The sequence below is a fragment of the Macaca thibetana genome, chromosome 7 (genome assembly GCF_024542745.1).
Source record: "Macaca thibetana thibetana isolate TM-01 chromosome 7, ASM2454274v1, whole genome shotgun sequence".
Classification (NCBI taxonomy): domain Eukaryota; kingdom Metazoa; phylum Chordata; class Mammalia; order Primates; family Cercopithecidae; genus Macaca; species Macaca thibetana.
Genome location: NC_065584.1, coordinates 45,666,125 through 45,690,940, shown reverse-complemented (window position 1 = coordinate 45,690,940; position 24,816 = coordinate 45,666,125). Strand labels below are relative to the sequence as shown.

The 24,816-nt window shown below is 41.4% G+C and overlaps 1 protein-coding gene across 1 annotated transcript in view; it reads left to right on the top strand.

Moving 5' to 3' along the window:
* Positions 1-24,816, top strand: part of SYT16 (synaptotagmin 16) — a 241,309-nt gene that overhangs the window by 191,596 nt on the left and 24,897 nt on the right. Inside the window, 4 exon segments of the mRNA XM_050797762.1 lie at positions 6,780-6,992; positions 12,347-12,603; positions 18,036-18,476; positions 21,392-21,581. Of these exon segments, the coding sequence (XP_050653719.1) occupies positions 6,780-6,992; positions 12,347-12,603; positions 18,036-18,476; positions 21,392-21,581 (1,101 nt within the window).

Below are 24,816 nucleotides of genomic sequence, written 5' to 3'. Positions count from 1 at the left end.
TACTGCACCACTGAGCACAACCCACCCCTACCTGTCTCTACTTCCCGTCTATTCAGTGTGAGCAGTACTTGCCTCCACCGCATTGCTCCTATGTGGGAGGAATTAATAAGCTTTGGCGCTGCTCTGATCATTTATAATTTTTTTTCTCCATGTCTAAAGTAGCAGCAGACAGGCTCAAGAAATCCTCTCTTTGCATTGCCAGTTGGTAATTTTGCTTCCTTAAAAGAAGCAACAAAATGAGCAGGTGTTGGGCACTTTCCACTTCCAGGCAGTGTTGTTAGCTCCTACAGAGCACTCCACCTCCAGGCTTGGGAAAAAGCATTGTAAGGCAAGGTGGGAAGTACAACCCACGCTATCAGCTTTATCTCCTCCTGCCCCAGCCCTTGTTTTTTCCACCCTTCCACTACAACAACCCTAATGGTAAGTTCTCAAAGTCAGACCCTGGGAGAGGGCACATGCTTTCCTTTGCATATAAATGCCAAGCTGGAGAAAAGGATTTCCACAAAGGACAATGACATGGTGAGGGATGCTGATGAAGATGATGAAAATAACAATAGCAGTTAAACATTTAAAAAGTGTATCATATGCCAGACATATGCTAAGTGCCTTTACGTGATTTATCTCATTTGGTCTTCTCAACAATTTTAAGAGGTAAGGGATATAGAAATGAGGACGCTGAAATTTAGAGAGATTAAAGGAACTTGCTTAGGTCCCAGACTTGCAAATGTAATATCCCAGTTTTAAACTCTGTCAGCGTGGCTTCACATTCTGCGCTCTTAACCACTCTAACAGTGGCTGATGCTACTCCCAACAGACAGTTTCTGTCATACTAAGACCCCACCATCCTGTCTGTTTGGAAGATAGAGATGGAATTTCCTCTGCTCCTCCTTAAACTAGAAGAAAATGATTAAAAATTAGAGAGGAACACTCTGGCTTCCTTGCAATAGGAACTTGATACTGATGGGTCATTTTTGGATGCCTCTTTGACTGTGAAAGTCATGAACTGCCTGCCAGCCCAAGAAGCCCACAGTAGCACCTTGATTGTGTGTTCATAAAGGGATGAAGCTGCTGGAGTACATGTATCAGAAAGATTGCAGGAGAGTCAGTCTTCTCTTTGGTGGCAGATGTTTAGATGATATCTGAGATATGTCTGAATTCTGTGATTGAGTGAAAAGAACAGTCTTTCAGCTTCAAGGTGTATCCACATTTATGAAAATTGTGTAACTTTTTTTCTGTCACATTAGCAAGTGAATTGGATGAAGGTAAATTAGATAAAAAGATAAAATAAAAATTTCTATTGTCTTATTTCCTTGGTACTTAATTAGAAAGGGATTTCAACTTGGTATGTATATGATGCTTCAGAAGATGCTAACTTGTTGAAATAAGTGTCACAACTTAGAGGAGACCTTGTGACTTTCAAAGATTAAGTTAAATGAAACCCACATCAGCTATTTAGTTGATAGCATAGATACATTGAAAGGCAAATAGCTGGGATCTTGCAAATAGACAAGAGCCAAATTTTAAATTTGAAAACAAACAAACCAACGAACAAACATTGGGGAGAGATTGGAAAATGCTATGGAAAAACCATTGACTTGGAACATGGTAGACTTTAGATTGGTCCTGGTTTGGTGTGATGGTGGGCAAATCACTTCAGCTTTTTGGCTTTGGTTTTTCTACGTGAAGTAGAGGGAATAGCTGCTCATGAAAATCTTTTCCAGCCCAATGTATGTAATTTTATTTTCCTGGTGATAACACACAGTTGCATCCATTTTGTCCAGAATTTAAGAAGTTTTTTCCATGGGGAAACAGATGGTAGAGGGAGCATAGTGGACTATTAATAACATGGACTTCGGAGCAAGACAGCTTGGGCTTGAATCTTGGCCCACTGCTTTTAAACTGTTATGACTGTGGCAAGTTATTAACCTCATTGTGCCTTAGTTTCTTCATTCATAGCCTGGGGATAATAATAGTACCTAGTTCCTTAGGTTATTGTGAGGGGTAAATAAGTTAATGTATGTCGAGTAGTAGAACAATGCCTGGCATGTGATAAATGCTGCATAAAGGATTGCTTTTATGACTGTAACAGTGCCACTATTGACTTCTATTGCTGCTCAGTGGCCTTTGCAAGATCTCTGCAAGAGATCGCAGGTTTCATCTTTAGACTGAGAATTCCCTGAGGTCCTTGGGGAGTGAGGCTTAGAATAGCACGTGCAGATGTATTTATAATCCCACAAGGAGCAATAAGCCTGTATGCACTCACATCTACACTACTACTGCCCTTTTCACTGCTCTGCTCTTTCTCTATCCATCACAAAGAAAGCACTCTTGACAGGTGTCAGGGTGGAAGCAGGAGAGCTCCCTGAACCTTGCTATGAGGAGTAAGCTAGATAGGGCTCTAGCTTCCTAATGCAATGAAATCTGATGATATGCACAGTGGTTAGGGACATAGATGCTACACCTAAGTCCCAACTTTGGTAATTTCTTAAATTTGTTGCCTTATGACAAGTTACTTAACTTTTCTCTGCCTTTCGTTTCTATCTATATAATCATAATATAATTCCTACTTCATGGAATGGGTAGATGCAAATTCCCAAGAAGGTAGCTGGTTTATATGTTTAGTATATGGGAAATGTTATAAGTACTGTATGATTGTATATCAGGCAAGGAGAATTTTTGCTCTGTGGATGATCAATGCCTCACTAAAAAAAAATCAAGAACCAAATGCTAATAAATTAGTTGCAATTATTTTATAGATGGAAAGATATCCATGCATTGACTAACTCATTTGAAATGGATGACTTATGACTACTTAAATTTTAAAAATTGGCCTAAAAATATAAATTAGAATTGAATCTCAGAGTTGGAAAACACTCCAATTGTTGTCTAATCCAGACACCCCTCACATGCATGTATCTCCCCAGGTGCTTAGCTGGTCCTGTACTCTAAAGGTGGAAGTAGTTTGATTTTGTTCCTGTTGTCCCTGGATCTCACCTATTTGCAATGGTCCATCCCATCCTAGAGTGCTATGCCCAGCACATGGAGGCATGAAGAGACTGGTCATTATGGTGGTTTTCTGATGGGATGGTATTTGCATAGCTTATTGGAGTAATGCTGGGAAATCTAGTCTCTTCTGACACTTAGGTTTTCAGGTCCTGCTGTGGTGTTAGATGCAGCCAGTAGAATAAGTGAGATGACAAAGATGTACTCTTACGTTCCTGGAGAAGCTGCTCCATGAAAGAGAAGATCAGTAAAAAACAAATCAAATGTTGATGCGTGTCGGGGAAGTTTGGAGCTGGAGAATTTTAGAGCTAGAAAAGACCTGGGAGATGATCCAGACCTTTAACATGATCCAAAAACAAGGCATAAGAGAGGTTAAGAGACTTGGCCACAGGAGCTCCACTAGTTAACGTGAGTACACAGAGTAAGAGTTCTTTCCACCGCCTCTCTCTGATTCTCCAGCACTCTGATTAGAAATGTGGGTGCTAGAGACTGGCTGCTTTAAATCAGATCTTGGTTCTGCTCTTAATTGGCAATGTGATCTTCTGCCAGCTGTGTACTTCTCTCTGCCTCAATTTTCTTACTCGGAAAAATGGAAATAATCATAAAGGTTTTATGTGTAAGGCACTTATGACAGTGCCTGACACATAATGAGCACTCAGTAAGTGTGTTATTATTGCTAGTCTTCCAGAGAACCCCAGGAATGTCAGCTCTCAGACAAGCCAGAGAATACATGTTTTGACCAGGCTGGTGTTTAAAAGTATTTTCTCTCACTTGAAATATGGCTTTTTATTCCTTCCTGGCTTCTGATTCAGAAGTGATCTTCAGGACCCATCTGTGAATGAACAACCATATTCTTCTCTGGAATCACTATGTGACTTTGGGATATAAAATGATTAAAAATTATTCCCCATTATTTGTGGTTTCCAATTCACATTCAGCAAATATTTACAGAGTTGTCTGCTGTGTGCCTGGCTTGGAGATAGGGCCTGGATGCAAAGGTGGGCAGTCTGATGTGCTCCTCACCCTCATGGTATATATGCAGGTTAGGTGGGGCAATTTGCAGTTAGATAGGTAATGCTGCCATGGCATGGGAGGGAGCACTGACAAGAGAGAACAGAAAATTGTTTTACAGCACATGCAGGGAGCTCTTAACCTGATGTAAGAGGTCAGGGAAGGACTTTCTGGAAGAAGTGATGTCTAAGCTGAGACCTCAGTGATGAGTTAGATTCCTGACTAGTGTATATAGGGGCTGGAGAAGAGTATTCTAAGCACGGGGAACCGTGTGTGTGTGTGTATGTGTGAGTACATGGATATACACTCAGGCTTAGGAGAACTCTGGGTATTCACCAAGTCATTCAATATTTAACAAGTGTTTATGAACTACTTACTATGCAGCAGGCATTGTTTTACATATTGAGAGACATCAGTTAACAAAATAGGAAATATTCTTATTTTCATGGAAGTTATAGGGGAGAACAGAGAACTAAAGCTTAGTGCTATGAAGACAACTACTTAAGGGAGGATGTTCAGGGAGGACTGTAGGATGAAGTGCCAGTCAAGCTGAGACCTGCGATGTGAAGGAGCCAGACATGTAAACACCTGGGGGAGGCAGAAGGAACAACAAAGTCAAAGAGCTCAACAGCAAGAACAATCCCGGCCTGTTGGAGAAACTGAAAGAAGGCCCGTGTGCTGGTATATCAAGGTGTGGGAAAACTGTATGAATAATTCAAAGGGTATTTCATTAGAAGGGCTGTTATCAAAAAGATAAAAGACAACGTGTGTTGGTGAGGGTATGGAGAAAAGGGAACTCTAGCACACTGTTAATAGGAATGTACATGGTTGCAGTTGTTATGGAAAACACTATAGAGGCTCCTAAATAAATTAACAATAGGCTGGGCATGGTGGCTCACGCCTGTCATCCCAACACTTTGGGAGGCCCTGGCCAACATGGTGAAACCCTGTCTCTACTTAAACAAACAAACAAACAAACAAACAAAAAAACCTGGGTATGGTGGTGCATGCCTGTAATCTCAGCTACTGTGGTGGCTGAGGCACGAGAATTGCTTGAACCTAGGAGGCAGAGGTTGCAGTGAGCTGAGATCGCGCCACTGCACTCCATCCTGGGTGACAGAGTGGGACTCTGTCTCAAAGAAAAGAAAAAAGAAAAAAAATTAACAACATACTGCTATATGATCAAGAAGTCCGTCTTCTGGGTATATACCTGAGGAGCTGAAATCACTACCTCGTAAAGATATCTGCAGTCCCATGCTCACTGCAGTATTATTCACAGTAGCGAAGATAAGGAAACAACCTGAGTGTCCGTCAATGGGCGAATGGATGAAGAAATTGTGGTACATAAATATGCCTTAGAAAGGAAGGAGATTTTTGTATTGACAATGAAAAAAAAATTTAAAAAACGAGATCTGTCGTTTGCCCTAACATGGATGGAACTGGAGGACATTCTGCTAAATGAAGTAAACCAGACACAGAAAGAGACATAGTGCATCGTTTCACTTATATGTGGAATCTAAAAAAAAAAAGTTCAAATATACAGAAACAGAATAAAACAGTTACCAAGGGGCAGGGGGCAGGAATAGGGATGCATGTCAAAGTATACAAAATGGATATGCAGGATGAACAAGTCTACAGATCTAACCTACAAGATGTGGATTATAGTGAATGAAACTGTATGTCATTAGGGACTTTTGTTGAATAAGTAGATTTCAGCTGCTCTTGTTACACAAAAATAAAGTAACTATGCGAGGTGATAGATATGTTAATTTGTTTCACTATAGGAACCATTTTACTATCTGTATGTATCCCATACCATCATGTTGTAAACCTCAAATATATACAACTTATTTTTAAAAATCAATAATTCAAAGGTTGGATTGTTGATGCTGAGAAAGATTCAGAAAATTTCTCAATGGGTTAAAACACACACAATGAGTCTTTTTTCTTTTCTTTTCTTTTTTTTTTTTTTTTTTTTTTTTTGAGACGGAGTCTCACTCTGTCACCGAGACTGGAGTTCAGTGGCGCAATCTCAGCTCACTGCAACCTCTGCTTCCTGGGTTGAAGTGATTCTCCTGCTTCGGCCTCCCGAGTAGCCAGGATTATAGGCGCCTGACACCACACTTGGCTAATTTTTGTATTTTTTTGTAGAGACAGGGTTTCACCATGTTGGTCAGGCTGGTCTCGAACCCCTGACCTCAAGTGATCTGCCCACTTTGGCCTCCCAACGTGCTGGGATTACAGGCATGAGCCACTGCACCGGGTGGACTCTCTTCAAAACTGGAAAGCTTTTGGAAAATCATGTTGTAGATACTCCTTCTCTGAAGTAGGGATTGGCTATGTGTGTTTTAATAAATGTGATGAGATGAAGAGCATACATCCCATGGTCGTTGACTAGAACTGCATATAAGGCAAATGTGCTGATACACATTCTGCTTCCAGTTATGAACACATTTAAGCAACATAACAAATTAGCAGGGCTGCCTGGCTCAACATGAGAGTTCATTATGCTGACTATGGGTGTCCCAGTGATTTCTGTTGGGTTCTAGCTTTATACCGTATTTCTGATTGCCTTCAGGAGCATTCTTTTCTTTGGATTCAAATTTGTGTTGCAGAAGTGTTTTACATTTTTTTCTCTCCAGTTTGAGCGTGCCTTTGTTCAAGCTTATTGTCCATGCTCTTCTCTTCTGTTTTCCCGGAGAGTCTATCTCTGTATTCGAGCACATAGGCCACACAGGAGACTCATGGCTCTTGTTTACTCCCAGTCAACAGCTTTGGGGATGACGAAGAGCTGTCCACATCTTCCGACAGTGACGAGGAGGTGATCAAACAATTTGAGATTTCCGTGTCCCGGTCCCAGAGTTTCCGTTCAGTGACATCTGAGAAAGGAAAGCAGACAGGATTGGAGCAGAAACCAAAATTCAGCCGTTTGTTGTTGACACACGGAGAAGATGGCACAGAAGTATCTGCCTGCGAAGGTATTCTTTGCCTGACACCCTTTCTTTAGACCAGGGATGGCCAATGGTAAGAGCACATCCGAGTTATTCAGCCTCCGCACTCTGCATCTGAGAGTCTGGAAAGGAAAAGAAAATGAGACAGGATGCAGCACATGGAGCAAAGGGGCTGCTTTAAACCTCCCAAGGGGACTGCCATGCAGGAGGGTTGAGAGAAGGAATGGATCAGAACTGGGTGGGTCTCGATACTGGGTTGTGGGACCCCTTTCTTTCTTATCGGCCACTTCTTCCTAAATTTAGAATAGTATTTATTGAGCTTAGCAAATCTTGTTCCCTTTTGATATACACAAAAATTTCACGTACCTTTCCACTGACGTTGAGAGTCTGTGCCATTTCTCCCATTTAGAATCATAAAATAAGTTTTCCATATATCTATATAACTCCAGAAGATATTTTGAAGCCTTTCTTCTAATTAGTTTGCATTATGAAAGCAATGGGTATTTTTATCTTTCAAATAAAAAAAAGTAGTGTAATAATATTAAATAACCTTTTTCAAACAGCACATGCCCCTGTATCCTTACCCTCAGTCCCTGTAGTTTCTTACACACCCCACCTGCATGAAAATTACTGGGTAAGCACAAAGTCTTATGTCATTCTCCAGCATTATCTTCCTAAATTTACATTTCACAAAGGGGAGGGGATACTCAAAGCTAGGGTGGCCAGCTTGGGATGGTGGGCAGACCTTGTTACAGGTCCTCCTCCCCTCTCTAACATAGACCCAAAGTAACCTGGAGAGAGGATGCAAACAGAACAGTACACTAGTTCTTTGTGGTTTCCCAAGCAAAGGTCAAAGTATCTGTCTGACTCCTTTATGCCCAGAGCCCTGAATAGACACAGCCATTGTAACAGGGAAGGGTCTGTGACGTGTATTTGGTAAAAAAGCAAGAGAAAATGCTCTGCCATCCACCTTCATGACCTGATCTCAGTTACCTGAGCTCTCTAACCTTTCCTTCTTTCCTTTTGGGAAGGTGGTCAGTCAAATGAGGGCATAGCTGTAGATGTTCCATGTTTTCAAACCCAGACAGACAAAAAGGAGGGTGCAGAAATTGAGAGAAGATAAAAGAGGAGACATTTTGATTTGAGGATGAGCACAGGACATGCAGACAGAATAAAGAATTAAAGAGATGGAATTAACAAAAAGACCCCTAATTTTCAGCAGGAATAACTTGTTATCTGTCATGTGGTCTGACTTATTGGCATAAACCAACATAATGTATTTTATTGCCATTCTTTTTAGCTCAAGGTAAATTAATAAATAAAGGCCTTATATAACCGAACCACAACATCAGTGGCCGCAGACACTGTCGTTTCCCCACCCCCTCTCTTGACTTTTCTCTTTCTCTGATGTTACATCACAGCATTCCTTTCTCTCCATTGAGAGGGCAAATGTTAGCTAATGAAAGTTAATAGCAGTTGATTCCCTGAGAACAGCTTGTTTAATCCTAAAGCTAATGGCCCCATTTCCCCAAAGCCCAAGTGTCTGGCTTCTGATTTACACAAATGGCTGATATTCTGAGAGTTCTGACAACCATTCTAACCCTTATCCTTCCTGGAATGAGCAACAAATTATCTCTTGTCCTAACTGGTAATTCTGAATTTTAGACAGATGGTGATAGAAAAGGTTAAAGAGGAAAAAAAATCTACTACATTGAATGAAGTACCTGTAGATTTTGAAGAAAATCAGCAGGATTTTCATAGAAATAGCCACATGCCAAATTTTAGGTTACCAGATGCCATGGAAATGTTAACATATTTTTTATTGCTTGATTTTTTTTTGTTCATCTTTGTATCAGTGGATGTTTTTCAGTGGTAAAGAATCATGAAAAGATTAAGCATGCAGCCCAGAGAGGAATTTTTTGGTATGCCTGTTCTCTATTTAGCTGTTTTATTCCACTGTAAACCTTGTTTTGTAAGACCAAATGTAGTTGTAGAAACAGTTCTTCCACTTTAAAAATGCATTCAAAAGTGTTGGACAGTGAAATTAAAAGGCCAAATCCAAGTAAAATCTGAAACATGAATGAGCTATTGGTAGGTTGTCTCATATTTCATCTTAAGTGAAATCCTTCATTCTAGATTCTGTGGTGAGGCTATTTGGAACCATATTCCAAGCAAGTTCTCTTTTGTCCTGTGTATCTGATTTAATGTTATTGCACTCTGTCACTGGATTCCTGATAATGTTAAAGAGGGTTTTTGGTCTAAGTGGTCTGGATTGGAGGCCTGTATGCAAGGTCTTTAGGCATGAAAGGTTAGTTGCAGAATATTAGTCCATTTCCTGGGGCTTTTTTTTTTTCTTTTTCTAGCAGTAACCTTATTTTTGCTTATGGAATAGTTATTCTGAGGATGTTTCCTACAAGCTAGATATTATTACCCTGGTGTCCTCAAAACCAGATCAATTGTCTCCAGAATGTGTACTTAGTTTTGTTTGAGATGGTATATCCGTCATGGTTCAATTGGAGAACTAGAACCAGCAGGATTATATGCATACATATACGTACAGAATGTACATGTACATACAAACACATGCACATGCAGGTGTGTGTGTGTGTGTGTGTGTGTGTGTGTGTGTGTACCCCAAGAGATTCATTGCAAAGAACTGGTTTATATGAAGGTGGTGGCTGGCTAGGTAACAGAAATACACAGCCCCCATATTTGCAGAGCAGGTTGCAGAAAGGTAGGGGGAAACTCTAGGCATGAGCTGAAGCTGTAGTTCTTAGGTTAAACGTCTTCTCCAGGGGAACCTCAGTTCTCTTAAGGTCTTTCAGCTGACTGCTTATGTAGGATAATCTCCTTTGCTTAAAGTCAACTGATTATAGGCTTTAATCACATCTATAAAATACCTTCACAGCAATACCTAGATTTAGTGTTTGATTGAATAATTGGCGCCTATAGACTAACCAAGTTGACACATAAAACTTGCCGTCACAGATGGTAAGCAGAAGTCTTTGTATTTGGGTGGCGATCAGGGAAAGAGGTTTGGGAGTATGAAAAATGTATTTGAATAATGGGGTTTTATTCTATCAAAGTGGGGTATGGACTAAGCAAGTGGAAGAATTTCTCTGTTAAAATAAATTTGGTTGATGTGACATAGTTATGGCCTATAATTTCTAAGAAGCCAGGATACATTTCTCTGACAACAGGCAATTACTTTTGTGCGTGTGTTGAAGGTGACATGATCTTCTTTAATTTAAAGGCACGGGAAGACTGCTTTATGGAAAGGTGAATCACCTTTCCCTTTCCTCCTCCTCGCGACTTGACTTGTACCCCAGATTTGCTTCGCTAATTCATTCCTTGCTTGTCTGTCATGGAAAATGGTGTGTTACGTTAATATCATTCTTATGTTTTTCAGTTATGAATAGCTTTTCAAGGCTTAATGTAGCTTTTGAAAATTCTCTTATTACTGATCTTGGTATTATCACCGTAGGAGTTAAAGTCATGAGACAATTTTATGGGGGTAATTTCTTAGTAAAGTAAAATTTTGTGCTGAAATCCTGCTGGGTTCTACACATGTTGATGGATGACCCACTGTTTAATAGGACATTTTACTGTTCGTATATGTGAGGAATGGGTGTGCTAATTAGAGACTTAGAAGACAATCCTGCTTTATGTTGTAGGTTTTTGCATGTGGATTTTTCCTTGTTCTGTCATTTTGTGTGGCCTGTTTTTAGTATGTTTGCCAAATAACCAAAAGTCTGGATGTAAAAATGTTGTGATGTCCTATAAAAGTGTGTCTAAGGGGTCTGAACTGAATAATTTAGGATAACAAAGAAGATAGGGAACTTTCTCAATGGCCTGCTGTGATTTTACAAAACCCCAAATCAGGAGTCTGAAGTTCTGCCCCGAGGATCTGCCTGAAGATGTTTTTATATGGTCTGGTTGATAACATGTTTTTGAAGTTTGAATGCTTACTATACATGGGTCATATACTCTGGTGAATCCCTGTCACCAACACTCATATTGCCGCATACCTGGCTGCTTTCAAAGTTTATTACCTACCTAGACTTTTAAGTTCTCTGAAGGGTTAGTGATAACCCACTGGCAGATAAAGACTATGCAGTAGATGTATGTGGCTTAGTACCATCCAGGAGCTTACATTCTATTAATAGCTGAGGTATCAGGCTAACGAGGGAACACAATTGCTACCATACGATGTATATGTAAGAGCTTTATGACATAGACTTTGCCAACCCACTCCCTTGTCCTGTCTAAGTCTCTGATTTTCTTTCATCCTGGGATGGGGTCTGCTGGAGGAGAAAAGAGGCCAAAGAGATAAGAGATCTTCAATTTCTCTTTGGACGTGGGAGGCAAATAGTGGGGGCAGCTATTTCTTAAGAAGATCCTGCCAGCTTTTCCTGACCATCTGAGGACAACCTTGACATGTAGGAAGACGAAACGGGATGAATTGGGGTGAGGAGTGCTGAGAGAGAAAAGTGTGGAGACTGAAGGAGGCAGGGAAGGCTCAGGAGTTGTTGGCGCTTTGTATGGGGAGGGAGGACAGACACAGGGAGGGTTTGAGGGGCACTGTGAGCAGAAATACACAGCTAGCATTTTCACAAACGGGTGAGACCAGAGGAATGAGGCATGGTCGCTTGGCAAGCAGTGGAAAATGGGGTTGGATGGGCTGGATGAGGCCAGTTCGGGCCAGGCAGGTAAGCAAGGCTAGTATTTATGGAAGGCCTGCTGGCTGCCAGGTGAATATTATTTCATGTGTCCACAGTGATCCTCACAGTGATCTTTTGATAGCTTTTATCATTTTTTAGATAAAGAAGCAAAGATTCAGAGAATTTGAATATTGTCCAAATTCTTATGGCAGAGACAGGATTTAAACTCAGATCATATCAATCCAAGACCATGAATCAAGGAGAGAACTTTTTACTCGGCAGGGTCACCAAAGCTTTTTGAGCAGAGGGGAATATAGTAAACACTGCAGAGAAAAGGAAGCATGGTAAGGTTGGGAGACCATATGATCTTCATATTAGATGACTCTTTTTGCTTTCTAGATCCATTGCAGAAGTCTTGTGGTCATTAGCTCCAGCAAAATGCTGTGTCTATTTTATCCTTTTGACATAAATATACATTCTCTACACTCATATTTAAAAAGTATTAAACCTTCTGATACCCCCCATAATGAGATAATGTTCTTTTTCATTTTATGGATCCAGTTTCTTCACTGTATGGATAGAATTATGTTTCTGTAGGTATTATTGGTATGGGTTCTGTTTTCGCAATCTTGATTGTTGTGACTGCAATTACTCAATTTCTCTAGGTAAAAAGGTATTAAAAATAATGCATTTGAAACAGTTTTCTTATTGCAAATTTAGATTTGGATGGAGCCAGCCAACGGCGTTATTCTGAGAATCTCTCCTATGGTGAAGATGACCACATCCCTGCTCACTCACAGTCCCCATGTGAGAGGGGGGATGTCAAACACCATGGCACATCTCACCAAGAGTCCAATGTGGTCCAAAGCCTCAGGCGCCAATCCACAGAGGGCAGCTTGGAGATGGAGACAGCTTTTAATAGCCGGGGATTTGAAGATTCCTATGCCACTGACAGCTCCTCCATGTGGAGTCCAGAGGCAAGTTATTTGTTTTTCATTCTTTCATTGGTTCCCTTTCCCCTTCCCCTCTTTCCACTATCCTTTCTCCTCATCTCACTAAAAAAAAAAAAAAAAAAAAAAAATTCCAGAAAGGAAGCATTACCTTTATCTGCAATAAATTTTTGTTCAGATGACCAAAATCCCATGCATGTCAATAACAGAATCATAACTATCTCTCAAAATGGAAAAAAAAGGAAGAATGGTTTAAAAAAAGGAAGAAAAAGAGGAATGGTGACAGAATGGATCCAGGAACAGCCAGGCTTTTCTTTTACATAAAGGCTTTTTACAGGCTTAATTTTAAATAATGGAATTTTCAGTTCTTTAGAGAGACTGGTTTATTTACTTCATGGTTTCAATTAAGTGGAGTCTATTTTTATTTAGCCCAAATCTCAAGTTTTGATTATTTGATATGAAAGTTATTTGAAAATGGAACTAAAATGATATGGCCTTCCAAGTGAAATTATACAAGATATGATGATGTGGCTGTTGCACTGTGAATATATTTGTTAGCTTTGAATTTAACTGAAGGCCTAGGAAACAGCATTAATCAGTAATGGCCCTCTGGCCATTGACACTGCTTTTCGTAGTAAATCTCTGATAAAAGATACTTCTTCCAAAGTTCTTTTTCAATTAAAGCTTAGTCCAGAATAAATGTAACAATCAATCCAGAGATATGGCTGGAGGTGATGATGGTAGTAGCTACGATTTATTGAGCAGTTAATATATGCCAGGCACTGTGATAAGGATTTTACCAAATTGTTTCCTTTTACTGGCCCTTACAGTTACTTTTCCATTAGATAGATCCCTCCTATCATGATTCTGTGACATTGGAAGGCATTAAGGAATGGCATTTAATACCTAATTTGAAATTAATTTTGATGAAATAAGTCATATACATATATAAACCTTTAATATAATTTGCAGGGATGAGGGAAGGAGGAGAGAGGTAAATGGATTTTATTAGCATCCATTTAAGAAAATAAACAGAATACATCTCTTGTTAGGACTTGGAGTGTCACACACACTAAATGCTCAAGGTAAAAAAAAAAAAAAATCACAGAAAAGCCTGTTTCCAAGCCTTACTGCTAACACATAGGTGCATGTAGGTAGTATCTAAGGAGGGGTATGCACACATATACGTGCCCCTGTGTAGGTGTTTCTGCTGAGGACCTAAATGGTAGCTCACATATGTGGTTTGTGGCTTGTTAAAAAGCAGCCCTTCATATAGAGACACCCAAAGCCATTAACTTTATAAATTTTGTTTAAAAAAAGAAAAAACTCTGCTTACCCGTTAGTTTACTACCAAGCCATATTAAATCCCACACACTAACATTTAAAAAATGCTTTGAATCTCTCACCCAAAAACAAAACAGACTAAACGATTTGCCTGCCTATTGATACTCTGTCTCCTTGGTGATTGTGCCATGAGGCTTGGAAGTGCCTTCTCCAGGTCACCTCCCATTTACCTGCCTGCTGGAGCTTTAATAGAAGACTCGGTATTGAGGGTACTAAATGTTCTCAGACTCCAAAAATACCCAGACATCTCTGTGTGCTCCATTCAACCTCCTATCTATTTTGAGAAAAAACTGTAATTTGGTGCTCCTACAGTAGAACTTCACATCCAACACGGAGGCAGTTCCCGTAACTGCCTGCTTTGCAGGCTTAGCTTGCCTTTTAAGAATTGATTTCTTTGCCTCTTAGCTGTATTGAGAACTCTGTCTTCCCCTGTGTATCTGGCATCAGGAACATATTGTAGGCCTGTCTGCTTTAGGCCACACAGATGACATCAACACTATCTTACTAAAACAGAAAGGCTTTCAATTTGACAGAAAATCTTTAAACATACATGGGTTTTGACAATTTGACACAAGTATTCTCATCTTAAGGAAAAGCCCAGGATATTAGAGCTCAAGGAATCGTTTATTTTGTCTCAGAAGGAAACCGGTCGTGCAGTGTGACTACCTGTTAGGCTGATGGATTTTTGAGCTCCGCTTTTCTCTGCTGGCAAAGGCCGTTGGCTTTTGCCTGCGGACCCAGGGCTTGGCAGGAAAGACAATGGGAGTGTGACTGGTGATTTTGAGCACACAGGGAGACAGGTGTCCCACTTTTCATCTCTGCTTTCCACTGATTAATTGGTTGGCCTTGAGAAGTTAATTAAAATCTGCCAAATGGGGATAAGAATGAAGAGATTTTTACCTTGCAGGAAGGTCAGATGGATTAGTGGTGTTAACAGTACCCACATGAGGAGCTCCTTCAGTTGCCTAGTGAGAGGTAAAGTGTATTGAAATAATTAATTGCTATGAAAATACCAACATTCACAAATCTTTTTCTCAAATCAACCCAGGGAGGGGCCACAAAGCCCAGTTTTTATGGGCCACAGCTTGAATTGGCCTATCCAAAGCCCAGCCATTGGCAGGATCTGTGCCTTATTCAGAGGCATTCTTAGGACAGTCAGGAGCTCTACTCAGGACTCTCCTAGAAACCTGCGGGTGCAGTGAGCATTTATCTGAAGAGATAACCTGATACGTAAGTGGAGAGAGTTCCTCATTCACTAAAATATTTTTACCTTGGCATTGAAGTTGACAAAACTAAGAGCTATTAACTAACATTAAGAGCAGGGGCCTCAAAGGATGTAAAAACCACAGACAGTGTGATTCCAACCCCCACCTTCCGTCTTCTCCCCTCTTCATCTTGTGCTCTCTCTCTCTCGTGCATGCTTTCTCTCTCTCCCTCTCTCTCTCTCTATATATATATGTGTGTGTGTGTGTGTGTGTGTAAATAAAAATTGTTATGCCTGAAGGTTTGGGGAAGAAGAAAGGAGACCATATGGTTCAAAATAAGGTTTGGGATTTTGGGATTTTGAGTATTGAATACAAGTTAAGGCAGGCCCGGGACTCAAACTGCCAGGGAATGAGTCCTGGATAATCTTGTCTGTGAATATGATCTGGGCTTGTGGGGAAAGAGCGTGTTATTTAGTCTTTCTAAGCTTTAGTTTCTTCCTTCATAAAATGAAGATATTAAAATACCTACCTCATTACATTGATGTAAATATTCAAAAAGATAATGTTTCTTAGTTGGGTTCCTCAAAAAAAACAGAGCCTAAGTAAAGGCTTTGTTCCCTACTTTGGGAGTGCAACCCCAGGGAACAAAAGTGCGAGACAAGGGAAGTAAGGCGGGGAAAAAGGGAGATCATGTATGAGAATACACAGTTGAATTGGCCACCGCGCAGTATGGCTAATTGCTTGATCTTGTGTGTCCACACTCCAAGAAGCTGTGTGAACTGATAGGACAACTGACTACGGAGCAAAAAGTAGACTTTACATATATTAGTATCAAGCAGGATTCTGCAGCTGTCTAAGCCTTGGTGGTCAACAGAAGGACCAATGATAAGAGATGAGAATTATATTGTGTGGGTAGAAGGTAAGACTTTATTGAATTGTTCCAGACTGAAACTACTTAGAGCCCAGATAGGCTGTGCCTTAGGGGAAGATGGAACATGAGGTAAGGCTAAGAAGATCTGAAGTGTTTAAGAGCCAGTTTTTGTAGCCTATAAAGGATTTGATATGGTATTTGGCATAAGAAACAGCATAGTAGATGTTAGCTATTATTACTTATGGTCAGAAATGCAATACAGAGATGAACAAGAGTAGGCTAAAATAGATGGGAGTTTTAGGAAGAGACAAGGGAGTTTGAGAGAAGATTCTGACTTGATTTTTGAGTTGGCCTAAATCCTTGGAGACTTGCTTCTAATATATATACACCAGTCAGTTGTATTCAAAAGTCTCTATAGCAACCACTTTTATCACTTGAAACTAACTAAGTACCTCTGAATAGAAACACTCACGCATGATTGCATGCTCAGAGGAAAGGATATAAGAAGCTTCACTTATTTTACAAGAAATCTAAATTTTCTTGTAGGCTAATTTGAATCTTAAAAGAAAAGGGTATTTATTAGATGTCTACTATCTGTCAAGTCCTCTACCTTTTACAACATCCCTACACAGAAGGCACCATCTTCATTTTACAGTTGAGGAAAATAGAACATGGAAAGGATTAAGTAACTTGCCCAGTGTCATATAGCTAGTAAATAGTAGGCCTGGGCTTCCTAGGGAAATATGAACCCAGAGAACCATGAACTTTCACTCAGACTATGTGGGAAAGTTTCACTGATGGATGCATATTTTGAGGCATTTTATTATAATTTGAAACGAGATCTTTAAATTAGCAAGGTCTGGTGTTCAATTGCATAAATAAGAACTGGTTTGCAATAAGAATCAGTTCAAAGTTGAGTTACAGGTAAGGATCATGCCTTCAGAGGAAAACAGAATTATTTTTGACATTATTTATAATTTGTTAGTGGGGTGGTTCATTATAATAAATGCAGTTCAGCTCAGTTTTCCCAGTAAGGTCATCAGATCTGAGTGGCTGCAAGTAAACTGCTGTCCAAGGGTGACATTCCATAAAGAGAGATGTGTGTTTGAGAATAGGTAGCACCAGTTCAGTGGTGGGAATAGATATTGATGCAGTCTGGCCTGAGCCAGGTATTTTCACATCAGTGAAAACCTCACAACAACACACCAGCAAGCAGGCACATTAATGTGCGTTTTTAAGCTTGAATACAGAGAGGCTGGTCTATTTGGCCAGGGTAAAAAAGCTAGTCAGTGCTAGAGTTATGATTTCAATTTAGATATTCTGGCTCCAGGCTCAGTGTTGCTGTTTACTAAAGGGCTGTGGAGGTGTCCTCCTAAACCCTTGCTGCTCAAAGTGTGAGGTGAGGCTAGTAGCATCAACATCCCTTGCACACGTCCCAGAAATGGCAGAATCTCAAGCTCCACTCCAGACCTACTGAGTCAGAATCCTCAGATGATTTAGGTCTACATTAAAGTTTGAGAAGCTCAGCCCTAAACCTTTTCTCTCACGTAGATTGAAAATATACTGAAGCATCACCTTCCTGGGACTCCCATCAAAATTCTTGTCTGTGGAAAACTCTTGCCTGTGGAGAACAGGCTCAGGCTCAACCATCTGTATTTAGGGACACAAGGAAAAGTCTCCTATGGACAATTGCCTGTTGACTTAATTTTAGATTTAGCATCTCAGTTGGTTTCAATGATCCTGGGCAATTGTGCTTTTTGAGAGGCAGTGTATATGAAAACACTTTGCAAAATATAAAAGCTTTAGTTATCCATTCCAAAAACATTCACGAAGGCGCGCCATATGCTAGGCACTGTGCCGTCAAAGAATTCACAGTTTAATGCAGCGACAGACCAGTAAATAGACCTGTCTGATATAGAGGGAATACACTGGCAGTTAGAAAGCAGGGATTCTGAAGGAGCACAAAGGAGCACCAACTGGCCAAAATGTAATTGGGTCTCATCATTTCCGTTTCTAATTGTTTCCTCTGCCTGCAACAGGAACAGGACAGGACCAATTTGCAGGTGCCATCCGGAGTCTCAGAGCCCATCTCAAAGTGTGGTGACCTAGATGTCATCTTTGAATATAGAGCCTCCAGCCAGAAGCTCACAGTGACCATTGTGAGGGCACAGGGCCTCCCAGATAAGGACCGAAGTGGTGTCAACTCCTGGCAAGTTCATGTAGTGCTGCTGCCTGGTAAGAAACAGAGGGGCAGGACGAACATACAGAGAGGGCCCAACCCCGTCTTCAAGGAGAAGGTCACCTTCGCCAAGCTGGAGCCCAGAGACGTGGCTGCCTGTGCTGTCCGCTTCCGCCTGTACGCTGCCCGGAAGATGACCCGAGAGAGAATGATGGGAGAGAAACTATTCTATCTCAGCCACCTGCACCCAGAAGGGGAAATGAAAGTGACTCTGGTTCTGGAGCCAAGAAGTAATATAAGTGTGAGTATGTTCAATGGTGCTGCTAATGACGTGGTGTGTTCGAAGACCTGGGATTGTTAGCCCTTGATTTAATACATTCAGTCTGTGAATTCAAAGACTTGAATTTAATTTTCCATTTGGCTCTCCTCACCCTTGTAAGCCATGATTTGCACTTCATGGTACAATGGGTCTTTCATGCCTGTCTTCCTGATAACCTGATGGATAAATGCCCTGTCCATTTTAGGACAAGATAGTAGCAGTGTGGTAGAGGGCATGGAGAAAAACAGGGAAGGTGGCTTGGCCTTCTGGTTTGTGGATAACTGATCCTACTCCTCCTACCCCAATCTGCATCATGATGAATCTCAGAGATGGGACTTTCTGGACAAGGTTCTTCACTGGTATGCTGGGGCAGACTGAGATAGCAGCCCAGAACTTCAGCTGCCTCCGAAACCTTTCATTTGTATTAGTACAGTCTTCCCTCATACCCCATTTCCCTGCTTGCCCCAGAGTTTCAAGGAAGGGTGTCATAATTTACATGTCTACAGGATGGGCAGCTCACTACTGCTGTGGGTTATATGTCATGTAGTATGCCCATCTCCTTTTACAAAACCATGTTAACAGATCAGGGAGCTCTCTAGGCTTTGGGGTCAATCAGTCATTCATTCAGAGATGTTTACTGTCAATTATGGTACAGGCAAAGTGGATGCAGGAAAGAACTAAGCAGGCGATGCCTCTGCACTTGGAGAGCTTGCAGTCTAGTGGTGGCCAAGTAGGCAAGGAGAGAGAGTGATAGGCTGCTCTTGTTTAGAGGATCAGAGAAAGTTTCTCTGAGGTGGTGATGAAACACCAGAACTCACAGCATCGAGAGAGAGAGGCTGGTGACGTGAGGAGGATGAGAGTTCCAGACAGAGAGAACAGCACAAGCAAGCAGTCAGGATGTGGGGTGGCCGGGGGAGGGAGGAAACTTGTCATATCTGAAGAAGAACAAAGGAGATAGAAAGGCTGGACTGTAGTGGTGGCAGGTTCATCTACTTAAATGTCCAATGATGTCTCAAAATTAACATCTGCAGGCTTGAAATCCTGATTTTTGCCTCCCTAAATCTATTCCACCTGCAGTCTTCCCCATGTTACTTAAAGGCAGTTTCATTCTTCCAATTGCTGGGTTCAAAAATCTCAGAAATCATCTGTGACTTTTCTGTTTTCCACCTGAAATCCTATGGGCTCTATCTTCAAGTACAACCAGAACCTGGCTCTCTGCTGGATTACTGAAATAGCTGCTCAGTGGTGGTCTTTCCACTTCTGCTTTTGCCTCTACAGACTCTTCTGGACGTGGGAGCCAGAATGAGCCTTTTAAAGTATAAGCCAGATGATGTCTCATCTCTGCTCAGATCTCCCTTTTTTCTTAATATCTGAGTAAAGCACATCTGAAGTGATGGAGAACAGAATGCACAGGAGATCAGGAGGGATCCTGCATGATAGAGCTGGGGAATGGGGATGATCACACCCGTATTTCTGCTTGCTAGGCCCTATGCTGTGTGCTGGGGGCACAGAGTTGAATGGGGAAAATGAGCTAGTGTAAAAGAACTTTGCAGGTGAAAATCTTTCATTTTGTTGAGCATAGTTATGTGCCAGACATTAGGCTATGCACCAGGGACTGAGAGATTTATACGGATTCAGAATTTGATGGGAGAGGCAAGCAGTGAGTGACAGGTGCCACAGCGGGAAGCTTTTATAGAAGCACCGGAGTGGGAGTGAGTCTCACTGAAAAGTAAGCAAATATTTCATTGTTGAATTCTTATCTTCTAGACAGTAGGGTCTGTAAGGCATCTATCACAACCACCTAGCCCTACCGTTTACAAATTGTGTTCCATAAAGCCTCCGGGGCGGCGGGGCGGGGGGTGGCACTCTGCCGAGATGTCTGTGGTTTGGTAAACAGGATATTTTCCTGCAGATGGGCAGAATATTTGATTCCTTTTATTGGTTCTGATTATTGAGTTTCTGGTCAGGAGTTTGAAGAAATGATTTTAGACATTGAGAAGAAAGGGTTAAGCCAAATCGAATGCCCTTGTTTCTGGTGGAAGAGATGGAGTTTCAGGGGGACAGGATTGCCTGCCCCTACAGGGCTGATTGCTACTCCCGTGCCTTGAGTGACAATCAGTGTCCTGCTCAGTTTTGCGCTCCTCCTCCTGATGTGCCCGTGCCTGGTGGGGAAGGGTAGGTGCTCAGGAGAAGCGTGCCCATGAATAAACATGACAGAAAGCGCAAGTTCTCCTGGGTTCACTTGGTGCCTGCCAGGTCGCTGAGACCCACAACCCATGTGTTGGCTTTTTTCTCAAACAGTTGTAAAAGTGCTCATTTGTAATGTAAGTTATTTCTTTAAAAGGCAAAATTTGGCACCTGGCATGTATTTAACAACCTTAAGCAGTACTAGGAGCCAAATGTTCTATGTGGGGGTAGATATCCAGTGGTCGTTTCTTTTACAGTTAAGACACAACACCTCCTGTATTGCCATATTCATCAAGGAGCTGCAGAGAACAGAAACAAACCTCAGGCCTGGAGTGAAGGGGTTCCTTAGAAACATCCAAGCACAGATTACACAGGAGGGAATTTGAGTCTATATTGAATGTATTATTAGCTCTCCTTATATCTTAGAGGGTTTGATTTACACTAGTAATAACGTCTTTGTCCGTTTTGTCTTTAGAGAGGAAATATTGAATGGAGACAGCTCTTGAAGCAAACATGTCAGTTCCTAATGCAGGGATCTCATCCACGACTGTGCTCCCGGGGCCATTGTAATTCACACCGAGTGCGCCCTTAGTCATCTTTGGCAGTCATTGGGGATTGGGTCACAATTTCACCAAACATAATATCGGCTTTCTCTAAAAGAGAGTAGTGCAGCGTGGGCCAATGGATTCTTTGTTGTTCTTCCCCTCCAGAGTGGAGGGTCTCCGCTCAGCCCATCTGCGGTTTCTCACAGTGATAGTACTTCATCCACGCAGTCGCTGTCTCATGGAGGGGCGCCAGAGCTGTTGGTGGGGCTCTCGTACAATGCCACAACGGGGCGATTATCTGTGGAAATGATCAAAGGCAGCCATTTCCGAAACCTTGCTGTTAACCGAGCACCTGGTAAGTGTGAGTCTCTTCTCCCAGCTCTGGTTCTTCCAGAGACAAATGGAAAGACCTGTCTGCTTTCATCTTAGTTCTTAAATTTTTACCGTAAAAATGATCTTATTATGACTTAGGCAAGCTTTCACAAAGAGATACCTTTGTATTTTTAAATGGCTTTCTATTTAATTAGACTTCTTTGCTATCTAGATGTATCTGGACATGAAATAGACTGGCCTGTGTGTCTATATTGTTTAAAGGAAAAGAATGAACAGCATTTTCAGCAACATAATGTGTATGGGCAATTAAAATCTGCTAATATGTCTTAGACCCTCAACTTTAAAGAAAAAGAGCTCTGGCTTTGCAGTAGGGCAGATCTGGGATTGAATTCTAGCTTTACCTACTACTTAACCACTAGCTTTGATCTGATCCTGTGCAATTTATCCCTTTCAGAACACAGCTAACTCATCTGACAAAAAAAGATATTAATAGTACCTTCCTGATGGAGTTGTTTTGGAGTTTAAATGAAATGATTTATTTAAAGCATTTAGTACAGTGCCTACCACATAGTGAATGCACAAGAAATGTTAATGGTTATGGTGGTGACAGAGAAAGGAAGTACAGGAGGCAGATCTGCGGCAGTGCAGGACTGGCTCTCCAGGGAACTGCCACTTTTGAGATTGTCACTGGAAAGAGGGGTTCAAGGTATATCCCCAGAGCTGCAGTCCAAAGTTCAGAAAGCCACACTCAAAAAGCTGCTGTTTTCAGTTGCCTCAACAGCCTCTCACCATCTAGGAAGTCAGAGACTGAACATTAGAAGCATGCTGTTAAAAAGTTAGCTTACCTTTTTATGATCTTGTTTTTCAGTGAAAAAGCTTGAAAGGGGGTTTCTCTTTTGCTTCTGCCTTCTGGACCTCATGCAAACACACCTAATTGGAGGACTTAATTTGGATATGGAATGCTAGCTGCAAGAGAGTCTGAAAATGTTGTTGAATTTCTAGTCTTTCAAGTCAGGAAGGTAAACTAGAAGGGAGTAGAGTGGAGGGCTAGGGAGCCTGCCACCATGGGCACCAAACTGTTATTGAAAGAAGGATGAAATCCGTATATTTGTGGCAGGCTGAAAGAGTCAGTGGACTCAGGCCTCATGTGTTAGCAGCAGGTAAAGAACTAGGAGTGCCACTGTAAAAGAGTTGTCTCCTATAGCTGAATCTGGGCTCTCACTCTTTTTTTGCCCTTAACTGTGCCGCAGCCCACAAAAGCTCTGTGGAATGGGGGTATCTTGTTAGAACTTGTGTGAAAACCATTAGGGCAAATTAGTAAGGAATGCCCCAGCACTTTGGATAACAGAATAGACTGGGTTTATCAGCCATATTCTGTGTTGACACTCAGAGCCACGTGAGGGCTATTTAGAATGCATAATAGATGCTTATTATTAGTTGCATAGCTAGATTCTTTTTACTAGATACCAATTTGTTTTCCAGAATAGCTCTGAATTTACTAGAGATCTGTCTGGATTTACTACTTTGCCTTCTGAACTTTTGCTAACCTCTTTCCCTGTCCTTCTGAGATCTGATAAAGTCTGAACAATTTTTTAGGAACATAGTAGAGATGCAGAGAATGATGGGGTTGTGGATCACACAATCATGGCCTATTCAAGTCCATGCTGTGAAGCTTTATTTTGTATATTGGGTGGTACTAGGCAATACAGAGGAGAGGTACAGCATGGTGCTTGAGAAAGTACCAGCTGGAGGCCAACAAACCAAGGTGTGAATTCAGGCTCTGCCACTTATTGTAATAGCTGTGAGTTACTGCCTGGGTGTGGTGGCTCAATGCCTGTAACCCCAGCACTTTGGGAGGCTGAGGTGAATGGATCACCTCAGGTCAGGGGTTCGAGACCAGCCTGGCCAACATGTCGAAACCGCATCTCTACAGAAAATAACAAAAATTAGCCGAGCTTGGTGGTGCACGCCTGTAATCCCAGCTACTTGAGAGGCTGAGGCCAGAGAATCACTTGAACCCAGGAGGTGGAGGTTGCAGTGAGCCAAGATTGCACCACTGCACTCCAGCCTGGGTGACAGAGTGAGACTCTGTCTCAAAAAAACAAAAAACAAACAAACAAAGATTGTGAGTTATGAAACTGTTCTGAATCTCAGTTTCCTCATCTATAAAAAGGGAGTTGGTATAGTATGTACTTTATAAGTTTACATACCTGTAATACTTGCAAAACTGTGATATTGAGGATGGAACTATTATATCTTAATAAATATCTATAGAAATATGCTACAGATGAAATTCTTGTAACAAATATTTAAAACCAAATAGGAAAAAAAAGGCAAGTCCTAATTTAGAAATTGATTTTATTCCAGAAGTTTAAGACTATTTGGCATTTAGTACATGATTTGCCATAGGCATAGTGTTGCAATAAAACTTAAAATGTAACTGCCATGTTGTATCTTTGCAACCCATGGAATAGAAAACAATGCTGCTGTGATGCTAGGAATTAAAATAGAAACCCAATAGTGAAGACAAAAGTTTTTTGTCTCTGTAGAATGCTGGTACTTGAGGAAAAGCCAGTTTAATTAGGAAGGGATGAGAAAGTAGAAGGTTCCTTTGTGGAGCTTCTGAAAGGGACCTCTTGGAATTTTCAAGGGCTTTAGACGTCGATGGTCTTGGTTTTTCATTATGTCTCGCTTCATTATGGCACTCACACTACTTTGACAGTTACATGGCAAGCTTGGGATACATTTTTAGTTCCCATATGGAAGAGAACAAGAGAGAGAAAGAATGAGGGGACATGAGTTTTATGAGGTAACTGAGAAGAGTTGGAAGGAAGAGGGGGAAAAGAAGAGAGGACAGGAGCCAGGAGAGGAATGGAGCTGTGAGTGGGGAAAGGCGGAGGCTGCATGCCGAGTTCACCGCTCCCCACAGCAGAGGGAGAGCCGGCGGCAGCCCGGGCCCTGCTGCAGAGTCCGCCACAGGGTCACCGCCAGCCAGGGGAGCTTGTACCGCTGAGGGCCATGAAATCCTGTGGTTGAGGCTTCAGTTCAGGTGCAGTTACCTCCTCCGTGACTTCAATCCTGCCCGATAGGGTGGTCATGATCACGTAAGGAATGGTTCTTAGGGAAGTGTGAAGGAAAATAGGTTGAGCCTGAGTACTGGGAACTTTTCTTCTCTTGAATATTGTTAAGGTTTTACATGTTGCTGGAAAGAGAGACAGTGGCTAGGATTTAGAAGTGAGAATCTTTTTGCCTCAAAA